The sequence below is a fragment of the Ptiloglossa arizonensis genome, chromosome 8 (assembly GCF_051014685.1).
Source record: "Ptiloglossa arizonensis isolate GNS036 chromosome 8, iyPtiAriz1_principal, whole genome shotgun sequence".
In the NCBI taxonomy this organism is placed as follows: Eukaryota; Metazoa; Arthropoda; class Insecta; order Hymenoptera; family Colletidae; genus Ptiloglossa; species Ptiloglossa arizonensis.
The window spans coordinates 18025216-18046121 of NC_135055.1; the positions used below are offsets into that span (position 1 = coordinate 18025216).

The window sequence follows — 20906 nt, forward strand, 5'->3', positions numbered from 1 at the left end:
GAGTCTCGAGTTCACCGCGGTTCCAGTGATTGCGAGCTCGCCTTAAGCGCAGTTCTCTCGCGACAAAAGGGACGATAGAGTTACCTGAGAATGGTATACAGCGCGCGCAACGGGCCCACGGGAACTACTCGTCGGTCGCGCGCACGGGTTGGCGGACAGTAGCGCCGCCCACCTCACCCCCACCACTCTCTCCCGCGAACCATCCATCGTAAATAAACCACAGCCGACAGGCATTGTTGTCTCTGCGCGCGCGCGCGAGCCATCGGTTGCGTCTCGCGTTCGCGCGCAGATCGTCCTACGATCTAAGATTTTTTTTCATTTATCATTTGTATTTCTCGACACACGGATACGACGAACAAAAAGAAAAAAAAACGAAGGTACACTTTGTCGTTTATATTATAGCTTTTTCTTCGTTATACGATAGTCATTGAAATAAACGAGGTTAAAACGTATATGTATTATATATATAATATGTACAGGGGGCGCGAATCACGACCGCAGCGCGATGGACGAGAAGAAGAAGAAAAAATATAAAAAACAAAGAAAGAAAGAATAGGGGTCCGTCGTCTCGCTCGTACACGCTCTCCGTGGTCGTCCCTGTTGCGCCGTTTCTTTTTTTTTTTTTTTTCTTTTCTCGCTTCTTTTTCCGTGCACACGGACGACGACAAAGCGGAACGACGACTCGGTCCATCGTCTCGGATTCGCCATATTTTGTAAATTCCTTCGTTCGCTCTTGCGACTCCAAAAAAAAAAAAAAAAAAAAAAAAAAAAAAATTATTCTCTCGACTGAAAGTGCCTCGAGGAGTCGATCACTATGCGAAAACGGACGATTGGCTTGGACCCTCTCCTCCCCCCGTGCCACTCTCTCTGTCTCTCTCGTAAAATCCGAACCGTGAATGGAAAAAAACAAGCGGCCAATTTTTTTTCACGAGCAACGTCGACTTGGAAACAGTGAACGAAAGTTTAACGACCGGTAAACGAAAAGAAGCATCATCGTCCAATGAATTACGGGCCGTCTTTGAGAAGCTCTAACCGGCGCGGTAGAGGGGACAGGGGGCGGGCACGGTACCGGGGGAGGGGCAAAACTTCAACAGATCTGAAACATTTAACGAAACGCGCAAATAACAATCTACTACGATCTCGCGAACATAGAAAAATACGAGCGTCTATTTACAAAAACAAACGATAAATCTCTCGCTCTCCTCTCGTGCTTGTATCCCGTCTCCGTGCTTGCGTCACTATACCTCGCAACTATACCTCTTCCCGTTCACAATCTCTCCTTCTCTTTCTCTCTCCGAATCTATTTATCTGTCTCTCTCTAATTTTTCTCGACGCGTGTCCTTCGTCACGTTTCGTACCTCCCCGAGGAGGATCAACCGTGACGAAGTTCCGATTTTGCGGAACGGAAATACGACCGATGCACGATGGTGAACACGCGCATGCGCGCACGATCGTCCTTCGCGGATAAACATCGAAAGCTCGCGTTAGCCTCGACGGTGTATATAAATTCTTCGACCCGTGTCGAATTCTCACTCTCTCTCTCTCTCTCTTTCTATATATATATATAATTATGTTTTTCTCTCTCTCTCAAACTCTCTCAATCTCTCTCTCTCTCTCTCTTCCTTTCTTTCTTCGGTCGTCCTCCACCAAGCAGCTTTCCCTTCTTCGTTCGATTAGCACTGACTCATCACCAAAGAGATCTCTCCGTCGTTTATGGTTACGATCGACGAGCAAACGACGAACATCTTGCGACGACGTCTCACAGAGTACACTCGACTCGGGCCAGGTATTATTATTATTATTTTTTTTTTCCTTTTTCTCTCTTCTCATTCGTTGACGCGCGCGATACGTGTGTAACGTGAGCTTCTGTCTCTATCGCGTATGTGTGTATTTTATTGTGTGTGTTGTGTGTCTGTGTTTATGTGTGTGTGTATGTAATCCGTGTGAGAATATATTATTTTATATGCTGCGTTTGTGAGTATGAGAATCGGTGTCTCGTTCGCTCGTTCCTTCTGTGCCGTGTGCAGAGTCCGCGAAAACGCCTCGCGAATCCGTGGCGCGAGTTATACGATTTAAAAAAAAACCAACGACAAACTGACTGACAGACAGCAAGTAGACGAAGGGAGCGGCGCGGTCCTCGCTTAGGTCATGTATCGCATCACCGCGCGGAGCGCGTACAGCAACTCCGCTTGCATTCGTGCCTCCAGGATCATCAGGTTCACGTGGACCTGGAATGAGAAAGAAACGAGAAATAATTAATCGTTCGTCGGTGAAGAGATGATGAGGACGGAGAGGACGTGGGAGGGAACAGTGATCAAGGGGAATACGATAGCACGAGCGAGGAGTGAAGAGGGATCTCGTCGTGGTCTCACGAAGGCTGACTGAAACTATACTGGTAGATGATGGATCTTTGAACGGAAAAATCATGCGTTGTCATTTGGGGAGAGACAGAGTCTTGTCGATTGAGTCGCTGTTGTAGGGAGAGAGAAGAGTCTGATTAAAAGAAGTATTTTGCTCAGACTTGGGTCTCGTGGATCTCAGAACATAAGAAGAGGAATATCTCTGGTTAGTTGAGTCACTATTGTAGGGGGAGAGAGTAATCTCTGTTTGGAGGAATATGATAACACGAATGAGGAGTAAAGTTTGTTCAGACTTGGGTCTCGTGGATCGCAGAATTTGAGAAAAGGAATCTCTGGTTAGTTGAGTCATTATTGTAGGGAGAGAGAATAATCTTTGTTTGGAGGAATACGATAGCACGAGTGAGGAGTAAATTTTGCTTAGTCTCGTGTCTCGTGGATCTCAGAATTTAAGAAGAGGAATCTCTGGTTACTTGAGTCACTGTAGTAGGAAGAGAGAAAGAATAGTCTCTGTTTGGAGGAATACGATAGCACGAGTGAGGAGTAAATTTTGATTAGTCTCGAGTCTCGTGGATCTCAGAATTTAAGAAGAGGAAGTGTCTCTGGTTAGTTGAGTCATTATTGTAAGGAGAAGAGTCTCCGATTAAAAGAAATACGATAGCACGAGTGAGGAGTAGATTTTGCTTGGTCTCGAGTCTCGCGATGGCTGACTGAAATAACACTGAGGGATGGTAGATCTCTGACCAGAAGGATCACACTTGTATTGTAATTTAAACAGAGATGGAATCTGTAGTCGATTGAGTCGTCATTGTGAAAAACGAGGAAAAACAGCCTCGATTAAGGAAATAATATATCACGAGTGTAGAGTACTCCTTGCTTGTTCATAGATCACTCGAAGACCTAAACGCGTGAGCCAATTGGACTCCGTAATATCGTTCAGAACCTGTTTTTCCTCCTCCATGGAATAACCAAGCCATCGACGACTTATTTCTTGAATATTCCGAGTCGACGTGTACCTATCGGTCTGAAGTTTCGTCGCCTTTTGTTTTTCCTTTTTTTTTTTTTATTATTATTTTTCAGTTCCCGTGTGAATCATCAGATTTCTGTACACGTGAAACAGAAAAACGTGCATAAGTGGAAAGAAGTCGTGTGTAAACAAGGTCACGTGTTCCTGCTGTTCGGTTACGTGTGCCTCTTCCAGTTAAGAAATAATTGAACGAAGCTTTTGTTTCGAACATGATAAATGGTCACATTAATTACCGATTGTTATTACAAGCAAGAAAGTCAACTTCGAAGAGACTTCTCCATTCTTCTTCAACCGAATGACTCACTTTGATCTATAAATGTGCGCGTCTCGGGTTATAAATAGAACGACGGGTGTGTACGAAGGTGTTACCTTAGAACAACTCGCGGCAATTGTTGATAACTACGGGAAACGTATTCAGTAATGCGTGGATTGTCATTCGTTGTATTACAACGTTTTCCAATGAAACTGGAAATTTGATACAATTGAACACTATCTGTCCAGACTCTATATCTCACAATGTTGATTTCTTAATTATTTTCAATTCTTCCTTTTATGGTTCGGTGTGCAAACTATCTTTCACAAAATATCAATTATCCCTCCGTTTGCACAAACTATTTTCTAGAAAGTATATTTTCTGTGAAATAAATCACCCAACATTGTTTTCTAAATTCCTTTCAATCGTTCCTCCCTTTGAGCAAACCATTTTTTACAAAATATATCGCCCGATATCGATCTCCAAACTCCGTTGAATTCCCCAACCGTTCGCGGAAACAATTTCATCTCGATCTTCGAACAAACACAATTACCAACAATGACGTGCAATCGAAGTTCTAAACAAATCGCTCGTCACGATCGTATTTTTCGTTGTTTATCGCTGGTTCGCGACTCTGACGTAGCACTTTCTCGTTCTGCGGCGCTTAAACGTGTAACGTTTACATAAATACGGTTATATATTTAGTTGTATTTCATTCGTGTCCTTCAACGGCATCCTGACCTCGTGTCACCGATTACGTAAGAATTAACGTAAATATTTTGCTTCGATTTTTTCTTTCCTTTTTTCTCTTCTGGTTCGCACCGCGCGTACACACCAACGATCGTAAAATTCATTAAGCAGTTGATCGCAAACACGGATGTATCGGAAATAAATTTATCGTCGCTTTAATAAGCGACAGATATCCCTGAAATCATTTCCAGCGGAGTTCCACGAGGATCAGGTTGGAAAACGTGCGAAGATCTTTCCATTATGTTAATTCGGCTTGTAGGGATCGGCTGTAAGGATTCCGATGGATGTAACCCGAGAGGGGAAACTCGTGACCAAGAGCGACAGTCAGGGATACCAACCTTCTCGCTGTGCTTGAACTCCCTCATAACGCGATCGTAATCCCTTTTGGTGACGCGTTCCGGATAGCAGACGGCGCTCTTTATAAAAGTCTTCAGGCTTCGTTCGAGGAGTTGATTGACCTCGTTGTAATCGTAATCGTCGTGCCTAATTCCGAACATGCACTGTATGTAGTTCCAGATGGCTCGTCTGAAACGCGAAGTGTCCACCTTGCTGTGCGTGCCCATCGTGTAGTACGTCAGATTGTAAGCTGTCTTGAACTTGTCGTCGAGGAGATTGCCAACGTCGTTGTACAAACGGTTCACCAGCGAGTAACCGTGATCGTCCCACGAGCAGTCCTGCACGCGGAAAGTCGGTATGTCGTTCAGCTGACCGCGCTGGAATATAAACAACAACGGATAAGATTACGCGCGCTGCGTCGGGAACGTTTGTTGAACGATTACAAAAAATCAATATCCTCTAGTTTTTTCAAGCGTTGCGTTACACACTCTCAAAATATTACCGAGACGTTCGAAATAATAACGAAGACGCAACGTTCTTTGCGGAGCGTGTCGAGACCTTTGTCGGCAGGGTACATCGTCGTATTTTGAGTTTAAACAAATTTTTACCATTTTTTTTTTTTCATAGTTCCGTAAAGTATGAAAGTGTACTTCTCTAAAATCTTACGAGGAAATTCGAGATATTAACGAAGATACAACGTTCTCTGTGAATCGTGTCGTAAAGATTCGTAACGACGTTTATCGATGGGGTACATTACCATTGTTTCGATTCGAAAAAATTTCTATCTTTTTTCCACAGTTTCTTAAAGTAACGAATTATACTTCTCTAAAATCTTCCGGGGAAATTCGAAATATTAACGAAGATACAACGTTTTCTATGGAGCGTGTCCCAGCCTCTGTTGAAAATACTTGTCGAGGGGATACGTCACAAGAACGCTTATATTTTCCATGTACGTGGACATATTTTTACGAAACCTGGATACAAATATTGTCCAAAGTGCGTGCTTTTAATACACGCGCGAAACATTTACGTTAGAGGTTCCGTATCGGTGGAAAAAAATTCCGAAATATCGGCATTCTTCTCGTCTAGGAGAGACGATGTTCCCCCTTAAGGCGGGTTCCTCGTTCGTGTTTCTCCCTTTTATCGAGCTTAATCGCGCGACCGTTTATGGTTAAGCGTTCGCCGCCGCGACCAGAGAGAGATACGCACGTGTCGTCGCGTCGTAAATATTCATGGTATCGACGGTGGAAACGGGCGATCGAATCGACGAACTTTAAATATTCATTCGGCGAGCTTCGACGTCGCCTTGAAATGTACTTTCGAATCGGGCTCGTAAAAACAGCACGAAAAGAGTGGTATAATCCTCCGCTCTGCGTTAGCCGAGTTAGCCAATCGGGTTTCCTCGGAAGGACAGTTCTATCGCGTTGTACTGGACGTTATTTTATTATCGAGTTCTTGCAAAGCAAGTGTCCCGGGTAACTGTACTCCTGGTCGTTTGGAGTCGCGTAGATAACAAGAGAGCCATTGGGCCCCCGAGGAGGCCCCGACAGCTCCTTATATGTCGATCTTCTAATTTATCTACTACGAAAAAGAGTGGAAGAAAAATATTTGTATTCTTGAAAAATAGTGTGTGTAATTTTTCTCTGAGAGTGGATTTACCGTGAAAGTACTGGGCCCCTGAATAGAGGGCCCCGACAGCTCCTTATTTGTCGATCTTCTAATATATCTACTATGAAAAAGAGTGGAAGAAAAATATTTGTATTCTTGAAAAATAGTGTGTATGTAATTTTTCTCTGAGAGTGGATTTACCGTGAAAGTACTGGGCCCCTGAATAGAAGGCCCCGACAGCTCCTTATTTGTCGATCTTCTAATTTATCTACTACGAAAAAGAGTGGAAGAAAAATATTTGTATTCTTGAAAAATAGTGTGTGTATGTAATTTTTCTCTGAGAGTGGATTTACCATGAAACTACTAAAGCATTGGGCCCCTGAGTAGAAGGCCCCGACAGCTCCTTATGTATCGATTTTCTAATTTATTTACTACGAAGAAGAGTAGAAGAAAAATATTTGTATTCTTCAAAAATAGTGTGCATACATAATTTTTCTCTGAGAGTAGATTTACCATGATTACTACTAAAACATTGGGCCCCTGAGTAGAAGGCCCCGACAGCTCCTTATGTATCGATTTTCTAATTTATTTACTACGAAGAAGAGTAGAAGAAAAATATTTGTATTCTTGAAAAATAGTGTGCATACGTAATTTTTCTCTGAGAGTAGATTGACCATGAGACTACTAAAACATTGGGCCCCTGAGTAGAAGGCCCCGCCAGCTCCTTATTTGTCGATCTTTTTATTTAGCCACATTCACCATCGTAGAAGAGTTAGTAAAAATAAAGACACAATTCTCAACGATACCCAAAACGTCTATAATTTGATCTCAGTATTTATTTATCGTAACACGATCCGGCAGGCCCAAGATACTTTAATAAATACGAAATAAATGCACTCGCGCCTTCGTTAAAGAGATGCATATTATATCGATCACTGTAGCGAGTCAGTGTTTCGTATCTTCTAATCGAAAGTTTTCAATCCAACGTCGTGTTCGCGCGCTAACTTTACATTCCACAACTGTATTAATATTATGAACAGTATACTACTGCGTAATGACCTAAATTCAATTTCCACGTAAAAAGTACACTCTCGAATTCGAATTAACTTCGCGCTAAAATTCTGCTAGCATCGCGCTCAACTGGTACAACCTAATAAATACCTAAAACCTTAATACCTAATAAACCACGAATTACGCGGACATATTTCGTTTCGAAGAAATTCTTTTTCCATCGATAAAATTAATTACAATGTTCCACCCACAGATATTTATCATCCTTCGATATCGAGCGACTGATCCCCAATGATCCCCAAATTCTAATCGTTCCTCGTTAATCGGATACGTTCGATCTCTCCATCGTTAATCTCTCGCGAAGTTCCGCTCCGTTTCGATATTTCAATCGCTCCGATCGTTCGATCGATCCGAGACGTAGACGTATCCGAGAATAAACACCATTTGTTCGTCGTTGAATTATGAAAAACTATGCGTTCGTGGAACCCCTCGATGCGTAGCTGACGTAATCGAAAAGTTCGATTCGCGATAACGATCGATCGTCGACGAAAAACACTTAACGCGAAACGATCGACGAATGCTTGTTTACCCGCGAAAATAATTCGACGTGTCGTTGAACGATAGTCGCGCCAGTTCCGTACGATAATTACACGATCGAATGAAGTACCTTGGCGAAGTCCTGATAGATGAAGGTGGGATCCTCGATGAAGTGGCCAATATCCGAGTCGAGGACCGAACTCCTCTGCGGAGCAGCTGCAAGCTCCGCTGACTGGGTCTCGACCGTCTCGAATCTCTTGGAAAGCTCCTCCTGGGTGATCTGATAGGACTCGGACTTCTCCGAGAGACGCTTCATGCGCTCCATCAGGGCCTCGACGCCTACCTCCTGCTCGCCGACTATGCTGGGCGAGGATGGCGGCGACGACATGCTTTCTGCACAGATTGCAAAACCGTATCTCGTTATCGCGACGGCCAATAAAATTAATCCACCGTCGAGACCGCGGTTGTAAATCAACCCGGGACGAGAAGCCGGAGCCGGCTGTTGTAAATCACCGATAGACGATCAGATTTTAGGCCGGTAATCCGTAGAAATGAACCGTCGTGACCGCGTGCGTGACTCAACACGGCTACGATGAAATGTTTCGCAGCGCCGATAAACGTGCGGAGTGTACGATTTTTCTAATTACGTGTCGCTCGAGAATTTATCGGGTATTGTCCGACGTCTCGTTAATATCGTGACGTACGGTGGTCGTTGAACGTTGATTGGAGAGACGTTGCGTCTACGGTGCGCGAACGACACGGGGATGAAGAACGTGTAATTTTGTATCGAGTGAAAAACGAATTGAGTATCGAGGCGAGAAAAAAAAAGAAAAGAGAGTATCGAGGGGAGGAAAATGAAAGTGGCGAGTGGGGAAAGAAAAGAGATGCACTGTTGAGTGGAAAAGAGGAAACGACTTGTTGAGTGAAAAAAAAGAAAGTGAGTACCGAGTGGAAAGAAACAGAAATTAAATACTGAGTGAAAAAAAAGAAAGTATCGAGTTGGGAAAAAGAAATCAAGTATTGAGCGGGAAGAAAAGAAATTAAATATTGAATTTCCGGGGGGAGGGGGGATGCAGTATCGAGTGGAGAAACGAGAAACGAAATCATCGAATATTGTTGGTTACGAAGTTGTGTGTCGTAAATAAAATATAAATAATAGGAGCACGTCTTTGTCGCATCGATATTGTACAAAGAAAAGAAATGAAATATCGAGCGGGATGAAACGTTATGAAAAGAAGTACGTTAACAAAAGCGAGGAACAATTGTGTTTCGTTATTGACGAAACCACGTCGGGTAAAAATAAATCATTGAACACGTGTAAAGGGAAAAGAAAGACCGATACCAAGATAATTGTATTTGTACTCGATCGACTAAAAGAGCTCTACATTAACCTGAAACCAGGAAGACCGAGTTCTTCTCGGAAATGAACGAATGTAACGTAAATTACGATGAACTCGACTCGCCCGACCAATCCGTTCTATCCGTAAATACCAATTTACAAACCGTTTTAACCGAGACCATCTTAGCAGCTGATGGTTAACCGTAGACCCGGCGTTTACTCCGAGTCGTTAAACGATTCGAGCGAGTTAACATTGTACGTAGCTAAGTACGCAGGAATTTAAAATTAATTGGTGCAATCAAAGAGCACGACTGCGACGGTGATTTTCAGGCGGCGTTCAATGTTTGACCTTTTGACTTCGAGAGACTTGGACGCAGAACGTACATCCTGTGCGGAATATCTTCTCGCGCGTTTAACGTGCATACGCACCGAACGTCCATGGGCGTTTCCCGCACACGACCAATGAATCGCGAAACAGAGATTAGACGTCCATAGACGAGAAGGGGGTACATACCTTTACGAAGTACATACATTATGAAATGATCAAGTACCATTTGTGACCGAAAAATGAATAGTATTTAAAAGTAAAAAATGAATAGTATTTAAAAATAAAAAATGAATAGAATGAATAGTATTTAAAAGTAAAAAATGAATAGTATTTAAAAGTAAAAAATGAATAGAATGAATAGTATTTAAAAGTAAAAAATGAATAGAATGAATAGTATTTAAAAGTAAAAAATGAATAGTATTTAAAAGTAAAAACTGAATAGAATGAATAGTATTTAAAAGTAAAAACTGAATAGAATGAATAGTATTTAAAAGTAAAAACTGAATAGAATGAATAGTATTTAAAAGTAAAAAATGAATAGAATGAATAGTATTTAAAAGTAAAAAATGAATAGAACGAATAGTATTTAAACGTTAGTTCGAAGATTTAAAAACAATAAATTTATCGCGCGAAACTTCAAACATGTTTCGTTCAAAACTTTCCAGAGATTGTTCACGGGCTAGAATTTAATAAAACTCTATCAATTTTTAAATAAAATCATTCGAAAAATTCCAATCGTACAGACAGTGGAACTATGGCAGGCATATACGTGAATTAATCCCTCGGCCATGTTTGCTCATACAAAATTGCGACAATTTTTTCAAATATTCTACAACGTATCCCCCTTCCAAGGAAACAAAAATTAAATTGATTCACGGAGTAGTATTTCCCGAATATTTTCCCCGAGCTGTTTCTTTCATCGTACAAAGGTATGTACCCCCTTGGAGGGTCAAGGGTCGTAAAATAGAGATGTGGACTCACCAGTCTTGCCATCGCCATTGAGAATCTTCTTGGGACTACTGGAAAGCTTGTCTTTGGCAGTCGGTACGTTATTGCTATTCTCCTGGACGTTCTGTTTGTAATGGTGTCCAGCAACGTTGTCCAGCTCCTCGTTGATCCCGCAGGAGAAGACGAAAGACGAGAGGGAGTGGAAGTGAGCCAACAGGACTATCGCGTGAACGACCTCGGCTAAGGACCAACTGTCCGCCCCCTTGGTCAGTTTCTGAAACCACGAGAACGATTACTCTCGTCCCCGAGTCTGGATAAATAAATCGTGATCTCTTTGTTCACGGACGGACGACTGACTCACCTCTATGTGCGTTTTGTTCAACAACCACGGCCTGTGGGCTAAAATCTTGTTAATCTCGTAGAGATTTTGCAGCTTTCTTGGAATCGATTTCAGACCCCGAAGCCACGAAGGGTCCCCGCCCTGAAGGATGAACTCTCCCTTCTGAAGGTTTATTAGATAGCTGCACTGGTGTCTACCTGCGGCCTGAAAGCACACGAGATCTTCGAGTTTTTGTCCTTTCTAGATTACTCTCCACTCTGCCACCGCCACATAATTATCTCTCGGTCTGGGTACAGACTTCGGAGAGGATTTTCACGTTTTTATCGCGGCACGTTTCTAAAAAATGTACTATCCATTCAGAGACGAATTTGTTACTTGTAATCGTTTCTCGTAGCACGTTTCTAAAAATCTACTATCCATTGAGAGACTAATTTATTATTTATAATAGTTTCTCGTAGCACATTTTTAAAATTGTACAATTTATCGAGAGATGTTCTCTCTTGCGGTAGAATTTTAATTTTCTTCGACAAATGGATAAACATTAACAAATACAGTTTCGTTGAAAGAAATTTTGTCTTTCTTAATATGAACCAAATCATTGGTGCCTCGTAATGTAGACTAGTGTGAAAATTGAAAGTACAGTAGTGTGAGAAAATTACCGAAAGTATCGACAAGTTAATGTCTACAGATACTATAGTGATAATTTTCTTAAAAAGCTCGTCCATCTTCGAGCGATGGTGGTAGTTTCGTGCAAAACGTGTTCGATCGGTCGTTGTTTCGTCTATATTGAGTTCTGACAATTTCGTAATTAATGATTCCCCGAAATGGGACGTTCGAGCACAAAGGTGGGTCGTAAATCACAAACGTGTAAAAGTAAGGACTGTCTCGCCGAAAACGGGAGACAGGTGGCAACCCTGGACCCTGGGTAGAAAAAGGGCAAAGAGAGGTGTTCGAGCGAAGAGACAAATTGCCAGCGACGCGACGTATCGAGGCGCGAAATTGAGCGAAAATGTGTCGAGCGTGTACGTCGTGTTGGCACGACGCAGAACGATCGCCGATAAAGCTCCGACATGGAAAACATCGTGAACTGTCGAGCGAAAATTTTCATGGAACTTTTCACAATTCGATGCGATCTAAGAATTCCTCCACACTCCGTTGCAGCTACCTCGCGAATTTAATTTTGCGCCGAGACACGATACATTTCATTCTATTAACACGCTTTCGCTGTTAAATTTTTCATTCTCGTTTCTATTTCATTTCGTGGAAGATAATGTGGTACAGTGTATTAAAGAAAAAATACCCTGTGCTTGGTAACAATCGAGGAGAAATATTTGCAACGTTGTTAATTTTTTTTTGCAATTTCGGAGCGATAAAATACTTCAACCATAGACAGAGCTAACGTTGGACGTTCTTGGGTTAGGTTTAAACCGCGTGGATCGAGACAGCGTGATGGAAACATTCGTGCTATTACCAAGTTTGTTAAGTAGTACTTCATTCAGTATATTACCAAGTTTGTTAAGTCGTACTATATATAATATACTATCAAGTTTGTTAAGTCGTGCTATATATAATATACTATCAAGTTTGTTAAGTCGTGCTATATACAGTATACTATCAAGTTTGTTAAGTCGTGCTATATACAGTATACTATCAAGTTTGTTAAGTCGTGCTATATACAGTATACTATCAAGTTTGTTAAGTCGTGCTATATACAGTATACTATCAAGTTTGTTAAGTCGTGCTATATATAATATACTATCAAGTTTGTTAAGTCATGCTATATATAATATACTATCAAGTTTGTTAAGTCCTGCTATATATAATATACTATGAAGTTTGTTAAGTCATGCTATATATAATATACTATCAAGTTTGTTAAGTCGTGCTATATATAATATACTATCATCAAGTTTGTTAAGTCGTGCTATATATAATATACTATCAAGTTTGTTAAGTCGTGCTATATACAGTATACTATCAAGTTTGTTAAGTCGTGCTATATACAGTATACTATCAAGTTTGTTAAGTCGTGCTATACACAGTATACTACCATACACGACCAAGTTTGTCAAGTCGTGCTATATACGAGGCTGTCATCATTTTTTCACCGTGTTATAAAAAAGTCGAGTACACAATGAGAAGACCAAGAAAGTACAGAACCATTTAACTGCGTCTACAACAGCTTCCATTTCAAATTTAGAATCCATTGCAACAATTTGAATTAGAAAAATAAGAACCCACCCTCCACCCTCAGAATCACCAATGTCACGTGCACCTACACAACTCTTAAATCGCAGATATCGAAAACCATTTCGAACGAAACTTGCGCTCTCTCCGGAGCTGTACAAATCGCTAATAAAAAGAAACTGTTGTCCCGAAAGGAGGGCTTCGATACAAGGGGTGGTTTCTCCCTTAAACGTACAAAACAGCAGATACGAAACGAATCGCTTAAGGCCCGGGAAGGTTCGTTTTGATGAAAATCGGGCGCTAGATCGTTCCAGGTCGTTCCTTGTGAACAAAAGAGGGGCATCGAGGACAAACGGAGGGTAGGTGAACGGGGGGTTGAATTTCGCGACGCAACCTTCGAGGAAGACGACGCGACGACCAGGAGGAAAAATCGATGGAAATGATCGCGAACGAGACAAAGTTCGTGATTAATCGCAAAGAGGAGGGAACGTGTATTCCATAACGCGTAGGAGAGGGGGAGAGTAGGAGGAACGGAAGTACAGGGACACGTTGGAACTCGATCTTCTTAATGGTTTGTTTTGATCGCGCTGGAATTACATCAGAAATTCAAATGTCGGCGACTAACCATTGAAGACGGAGACGAATAGGTGGACGGACGAGGGGGGTGTCGGTGGGTTGCTGATGGTGGTGGTGGTGGTGGTGGTGGTGGTGGTGGTGGTGGTGGTGGTGGTGGTGGTGGTGGTGGTGGTGGGGCAGCTACTCGAGATGATAAAGCGCGTAAACAAGACACGTGTTTAACATGCGGCCCAGCGGATCGATCGACTCGAGAGACGCGATAAGCGATAAGAGGCGTCCACAAATAGTCTACCCGGCCAACCAACGTCACAGCACGCGTCTGGAGAAATTTTCTGATCTGGCCCAGTGTCGTTGGATAAACGATTCGATAACAATAAACGTCGAAACAGCGAACAGTCTCGTTCTCACTACCGCGAGTCGTTTCTCGGAATATTCCCGAGCAAGAAATTATACAATATATCAAAATTAATATTTCGTATGTATATACGTATAATTTCGAAGATCACGTTCGGTAGATCCCGTACCAATGTAAACGTGAATTATGCGAGAAATTTCGTTACTTCCGCGCGCAATCTTTCCAGAGTATCTTTTTCCGAAATACTATACACGTATATAATTTCGAGGCAACTTTCGTTCTTCGATAGATTCGAAAGAATACACATTGTAGAATCTTTGCTACCGAGATACATGTATGTAGATATTTGTCGAATTTCAACAACTTTTGTTCGTTAGATTCCGTAAACGTCGATTTTGAAACGAGGAGTTTCCTCGTTAAACTAGTGCGCGCAATATTACAGAATATTTAAACAAAATGTACATGGTACATTTCGAGCACTTTCGTTTAATGTGTAGATAGATCAATTTCCGTTCGATAGTGAGCACGATCGCGCGGATTACAATGTTAGTTTCTTCGTCTGTTTCCGTTAATCGTCGATTTGTTCTCGCGAAACGCGCGCCGAGGATCAGCGAATCGCGAGAGCGAATTCTGACACAAGACGCGCACCAGGTGGGAATGTTTACCGGCAGAAAAGCTGTTTTTCAGATATTTTATCGCTTTATCGCGCTACTCCGTATACCGAGCGACGATCACCTTCCCTCTCCCCCCCTGAACTCGTACGCGTCTCGCGTAACTCGTCGCTCCCCGCTCCCCGCGCACCCCCCCTCGTCCGTTTATCGCGACCGATAAAGTGTTTTCGGTCGATCATTTCCACGACGATATTTCGTGTATCGACTACCGGCGTGACGCGAACTGTTATCTCCCGACGACGATATCCGAGTACTCGGACAGATTGGATCGTATGTCGCGATCGAGACGACCGATTCGCGAGGATTTTACACCGATAAACACCGCCCGAAGAAGCTGCGAAACCGAAGAACGTGGATCGAGAAGAATGAGAAACGAGAGAAGGAGAGAGGAAGAAAAAATTGAAACGATCAGCGAGAAGAATTTTTACGGTTCTTGAAACAATTTGAACGGTTAAAAAAATTGAACGATTGGATAATACCGACGAAAATCGAGAAGTAGAAGAAAGAATGGACCGGTTAAGAATTTTTCTCGTTCTTGAGATCTATGTATGTGTATATCGATCGAAATCGAACGACGAAGAACGAGAAGAAGAAAAAGAAAAAAAAAATAAATAAATCGGTTATTTTTCTTGTACTCGAGAATTAGATTCGTGTGGTGTCGATCGATGAGAACGACGAACACAACGAATCGATCGAAATCGAACTACGAAGATCGAGAAGAAAAAAAAGAAAAAAAAATAAATCGGTTATTTTTCTTGTTCTCGAGATCTAGATTCGCGTGGTACCGATCGATGCGAACACGACAAACACAACGAATCGAACGACGAAGATCGAGAAGAAAAAGAAAATAAAGAAGAAGAAAAAATAAATCGGTTATTTTTCTTGTTCTCGAGATCTAGATTCGCGTGGTACCGATCGATGCGAACGACGAACACGACCAAATGATTAAAATCGAACGACGAAGATCGAGAAGAAAAAAAAAAAGAAGAATGGAACGGTTAGGGAGAAGAAGTTTTTCGTCCTTGAAATTTACATCCACGTGGCACCGATCGATACAAACGACGAAAACAATTTTCTGCGCACGTTTTTCTTTGGTAACGGGGAATCACCGTGGCTGGTCGCTACTTCCGATCATTCGGGGACCTATCTTCGGGAGCAGGAAGCTGCAACCTCGATATAATATCCTGTTTACCGTGGCTGCGTAACCGGTTCGATAAGGCGCCGAATTTTCTCAACGTTAACGAAACGTGAAACGTTATTCTCGATACGCATAAAATAATAAATTTTTCTCGGTGTTCTTTAACCGTAGAACGTTTAAAAAAAAAAGAAACTCTTTCCAGGTTGTTCTATTGCGATAGATTCAATTACAGAAAAAGGATACATTGCGAGCACGCGATGGATCGAGAGAGAGCCGAGGAAGGTTATATCATTGGTTGAATAAAAATTGAAATTTCAATTACAAAACGAAACGCGTCACAACGTAGAGATAAAAATCGTCCGTTAGAACAAACAACGATACACTTCCACACGATCGAAAATCCCTCGATAAAAGTTTCAAAGTTGCGATAACGAATAAACTACTTTATTTGCGTTTCCGGTTTAACGAAAATTGTAACTTCGATCGTAGAACGCAACGTGTAACAATGCAGAGATTAAAATCGTCCGTTTGAAATGAAAAAAAAGAAAAAAAAATACAACAACGATACACTTTTATTCGATTTGAAATTTCTCGATAAAAGTTTCGTGCTGTTAATAAAACATGAACTGCTTCGTGTACGTCGTTCGTTGAATAAAAATTTAAATTTCAATCATACAACGAATCGTGTAACAATGTAGAGATTGAATCGTCCGCTCGTATAAATAACGCTATAGTTTCGTGTACGAATTCAAATTTTCCCCATCCCTTGCGCCAAGGGAGTTGTATCGCGGATCCCCATGGATCGGTGGGATCGATCCACGACATTTTAATTGTTTTCCACGGAGCGTAGCGTGCTCGAACGAACGCCACGTTACGAAACCAGCTTGCAGTCCTCTTTTCTCGATAATCTTCGACCCCGGCGACCCCCGAACGATCGTACGGTGTCGTAGAACTCGAGGAGACAGATTCCCTCGACAGAAAAGAACTCTCTCGCCGCGAATAAATCGCATTCCGGTTTATTACTCACGCTGGCAGATTACGTTAGCGCTGGTACGTATCGCACGATTGCGACGCTCACGCGAAAACAACATCGCGGCGACGAAAAACATGTGCACTCCCATCGGGGATGGAAAATCGATGCGGTATCGATTCTCCTTCTCGAGAACCACGTACACCGTGTTCCCGAGAATCTGTTCTTTTCTTTCTTTTTTTTTTTTTTTTTGAAGAGCGTGTTTCGTAGATATTAATTATCAGTCTCGAAGAAGCTATTTCTTTCTTAATTAACGACTCGTGCGCGTTCAGGCAGTTTAAAAATAGACACGACTGTATATTTATGAAATAGAAAATTAAATTTTAGTACACGAGGCGGGAAATAATCGAGGGATTTTTTGGATTATTAAAATTGTAAGTAATAATATTAAATTGAGAACGAAATTTGGAGTAAATAATGATAATCCAACAGGCTCGTTAGAATTAAAAAGAAACTAGTTTTTGTGTGGTCGATGGAGAAACTTGGATCGAATTCATCGTAAAAGTTACAGAGAGAAAAATATAAATTGTAGTAACATTTTTCAGAAGAATTGTTACGAAATAACGTGTCGGTAGAAAATTGATTCGATCTTGCTGAAACATTACATCGACTGTAAATATTCCGACCGAGTATCATCCAGAAAGTTCTTTTTCCAATTTCTGTGTATCGTGGCCATTATTATACACCGTTACCAGTATCGATATTATTATCGGTATTGGAGTTAGGATTTAAATTATCATCTCGGTCTATTAAATTTATACTCTACAGTTATCACTGTTTACATTGTTCCCGTCGCTACTGACATTATTTCATGTGTTTAAAAGATGTTACCCCGAGTCAATAAATCTATCCAGCTACTTAATTCAGCCATCGTATCTCTCGATGATGGCTCGCAACGAACGACACGAACACTCGTAAACATATAATCTCTAAATTCTTCGATCCCACGCGCGTGCCATTGTACGTTACGTGCCGTGAAAAAGAAAAAAAAAAATTAAAAAGAGAAGAAAAAAACCAAACACATTTACGACGGTAATAAAAGCAGGGATATTCGAGAATCCCTTCTCCATCGTGTTCGAAATGTTTCTTAGATTTCTCTCGATTGTGTTTCACGAAAAATTTTTGCACAAGGTGGCTCGTAAAATAGAACAGTGACGTCAAGTGTCGGTATAAAAAAGAAAATCGTGGAAAAATTTCCTACGACACGTCTAATCCGTCTCGTCGAATTTATTATTAACATTCGAGTCGACGTTTCCGATCGTTCGCGTTGGAAAATTTCTGACGCGTATCCTCGTAAAGAAAATTCGACGCGGAGCATTACGAAAACGTTTGCAAATAGTGAATAACGTAAGCGTGGGGTTGTAAATAACCGAGCGGAATCAATTATGCTACCACAGTATGGAATGGGAATGATCGAAACACTAAAAACAGCTGCATCTTGTAAACAAAGTCAGATAGGGCAAACGTTTATATATGCCGGTGATTACGAAAGCGGCATAAGTCATGTGCATTACATATCGTATATTATTATAATACGGTTCAATGTAACAAACGATAAGCAGCGTATTCGATTTTCACGGATCGTTTTAGAACGCTCTTCTAATCATTAATTAATAAATACCAGCGCGTGTGCATTTTTCTACGCGAATTTTCTGCCGACTACACGCTCTTGAAATTGCGTCTAAATTTTACCGACGTTGTGTACAATAATTCGAAGAATAAACGAATGAATGAAAATGTAAATTTTGGAAATTTTTAACGCACACGGTTGCGCAATTTTGTCAAATGTTTACCGGTGTCTGAAGGTGATTTAAGTCGAAGTACGATGAATGGATATCTTCTGGATACCTTCTCCGTATCGTAATAAAATTTTATAGACTCGTATTCGTCACTCGACGTAATCAAAATTAAATAAAAATGTATATCCCTTCATAACTCGTCGATTGTTAAAATAAACGATTCACGACACCTCTCGTTCCTTCCACCCCAAGAATATCTCAAACGTTACCCATTTCTCAGAACCACCCGATTAACTCATTTATTTATAGATTTTTCTGAAAGAAAAAATTCACTCCTCTACTCGAGTGTCTACCAACGTACCCCAAAAAATTTCGATTCGATGCATCGCGTTCTAGTCCCCCCAGAAAAATTCCAAACATTCCCTTTCGAAACCCTCGGTTAACCGATTCACTCGTAGATTCTTTCGTAGTGGGTAAAAGAAAAAAGAAAGAAAAGAGAGAAAAAAACATTGGTAGCCATTACGACCAATTAGAGGTAGATAACGAGCAGTGGTGGCACTTACCATAATGGCGATGAGATGCCTGTAGTCGTATGAAAGCGGTCCGTCGCCCCTGAGGATGAAGTGTTGGGTACGGAGAAAGTGTTCCAAGTACGAGGGATGCGAGGCCATCACCCTGGAGACATGATCCAGCCTGTTGTTCTGGAGGAACGCATCCATCAACAGGATATGAGTCTGCGAACAAGGTAAAAGAAAACGTAGCATCGGTCAGAGGTGCCATTTCCACGCGATTAAGCGAAAGTGAAAATTTCAACGGGTGAAATCGGCGGAGTCGCGCGTTTTGGGAATACCTCTCGGCTAACAACCTCTCGGTTGCTAATTGCTTTCACGTTTTCGCCGTGTTTCCGTTCCGTCCCCTCGAAAACCTGCTCGGGTACGCGTGCACGCTATAAATTTCAATATTAGAAAGTTCGTATCCGCGGCACGATTTTTCGCTGAAAGAACTCGCCGCGCTGGCGTTTATTATCTAGCCTTGAAATCGACGCGAAAAACAACCGAACTTTTACGACGGAGGATCGTTTCGAATTTAATTTCGATTGCACGCGTTAGATCTAGGTTGGAGAATATTTGACAATTAAAGAACAAAATGAGAACCGAGTTTTTCGAGTAGGTGATTTCGAGTCGATGACCTCGAGATCGAGGTTTCGATCGTTCGTTTAAAGTTCGATTTTGGTTCCACGTGTTAGATCCAAGCTGGAGAATATTTGACAATGAAAGAACAAAACGACAACCGAGATTTTCGAGTAGATGATCGGTTGTTTAAAGTTTCATTTCGATTCCACGTGTTAGATCTAGGTTGGAGAATATTTGACGATGAAAGAACAAAACACAACCGAGATTTTGGAGTAGATGATCGGTTGTTTAAAGTTCGATTTCGATTCCACACGTTAGATTCGAGCTGGAGAATATTTGACAATGAAAGAACAAAACGACAACCGAGATTTTCGAGTAGATGATTGGTTGTTTAAAGTTCGATTTCGATTCCACGCGTTAGATCCAAGCTGGAGAACATTTGGCAGTGTTCGACACGTTTGGCGAAGAAATTCATATTTTGGACGCACGCGTGGGTAAGAATTAAAAAAAAAAAGGAAAGAGTATCTTTTCCTTTCGGGAGCGGTAAGGCTCGTGGAAGCGATTGAGGCAACGATCGTAAACACTGATCCCATAATCGTATTAATGGCACAATCGCGTTTGTTCCGTGGCTCGACGGTGCAGGGAGAAGAACTGGGTCGCTCGGAAACGATTCTCGAAATCAGGTGTTTGCGTTGCATCATCCATCGAACAACCAGCAAGATGCAACTCGCGTCTTCGAGGATCGACAGCGCCCTCGCGCGTCCACAGCCGGGAGCTATCGAGGATGCAAGCTCGATGCAAGCTCGATGCAACCCCGATGCAAGCTCGATGCAAGCAAGCTCGTGAAAACCGTGAAACCGATAGACGCGCTGGCGTCGCGTCGCTCTCGAAACGCAGATGCACGGTATCTATACTTAGATCTTGTATCGTGTCGCCTCCCGACACTCTTTCGGCGCTTGTTCCTTTTTGTTTTAACCGCGACGAGGGTCTGTTCGTTTTCGTACAGCTGTGCGACGAAGAAAAATATCTTCTTCCTCTATCGTACTCTTTTCAAACGGTTCGTAATTCGAGTCGTGAATAAAGATAAATTTTCCCCCAATCTCCGATACGCGAAAGCTCGAGTAAGTATATTTTAATCTAGGTATATTTTACCTGTACCTAAGTATAATATAGGTAAAATATACCTAAATATATTTTAAGAGGGTTCTTGGGAACGATTTTGATTTTTAGTATTTCAAAAATT

The 20906-nt window shown here is 41.7% G+C and overlaps 1 protein-coding gene across 4 annotated transcripts in view; it reads right to left on the minus strand.

Annotated features, from left to right (window-relative positions):
- Nucleotides 1-774: 774 nt before the first annotated feature.
- Sesn (Sestrin) overlaps nt 775-20906 on the minus strand; it is a 273229-nt gene continuing 253097 nt past the window's right edge. For all 4 annotated transcript variants that reach the window (XM_076318753.1, XM_076318752.1, XM_076318755.1 and 1 more), the window contains 6 exons: nt 19094-19264; nt 10856-11038; nt 10528-10768; nt 8010-8272; nt 4726-5100; nt 775-2228 (listed from right to left, as the gene is read on the minus strand). In XM_076318753.1, coding sequence (XP_076174868.1) covers nt 2142-2228; nt 4726-5100; nt 8010-8272; nt 10528-10768; nt 10856-11038; nt 19094-19264 — 1320 coding nt within the window. In that variant the 3' untranslated portion in view covers nt 775-2141. The remainder of the gene's footprint in view (nt 2229-4725; nt 5101-8009; nt 8273-10527; nt 10769-10855; nt 11039-19093; nt 19265-20906) is intronic.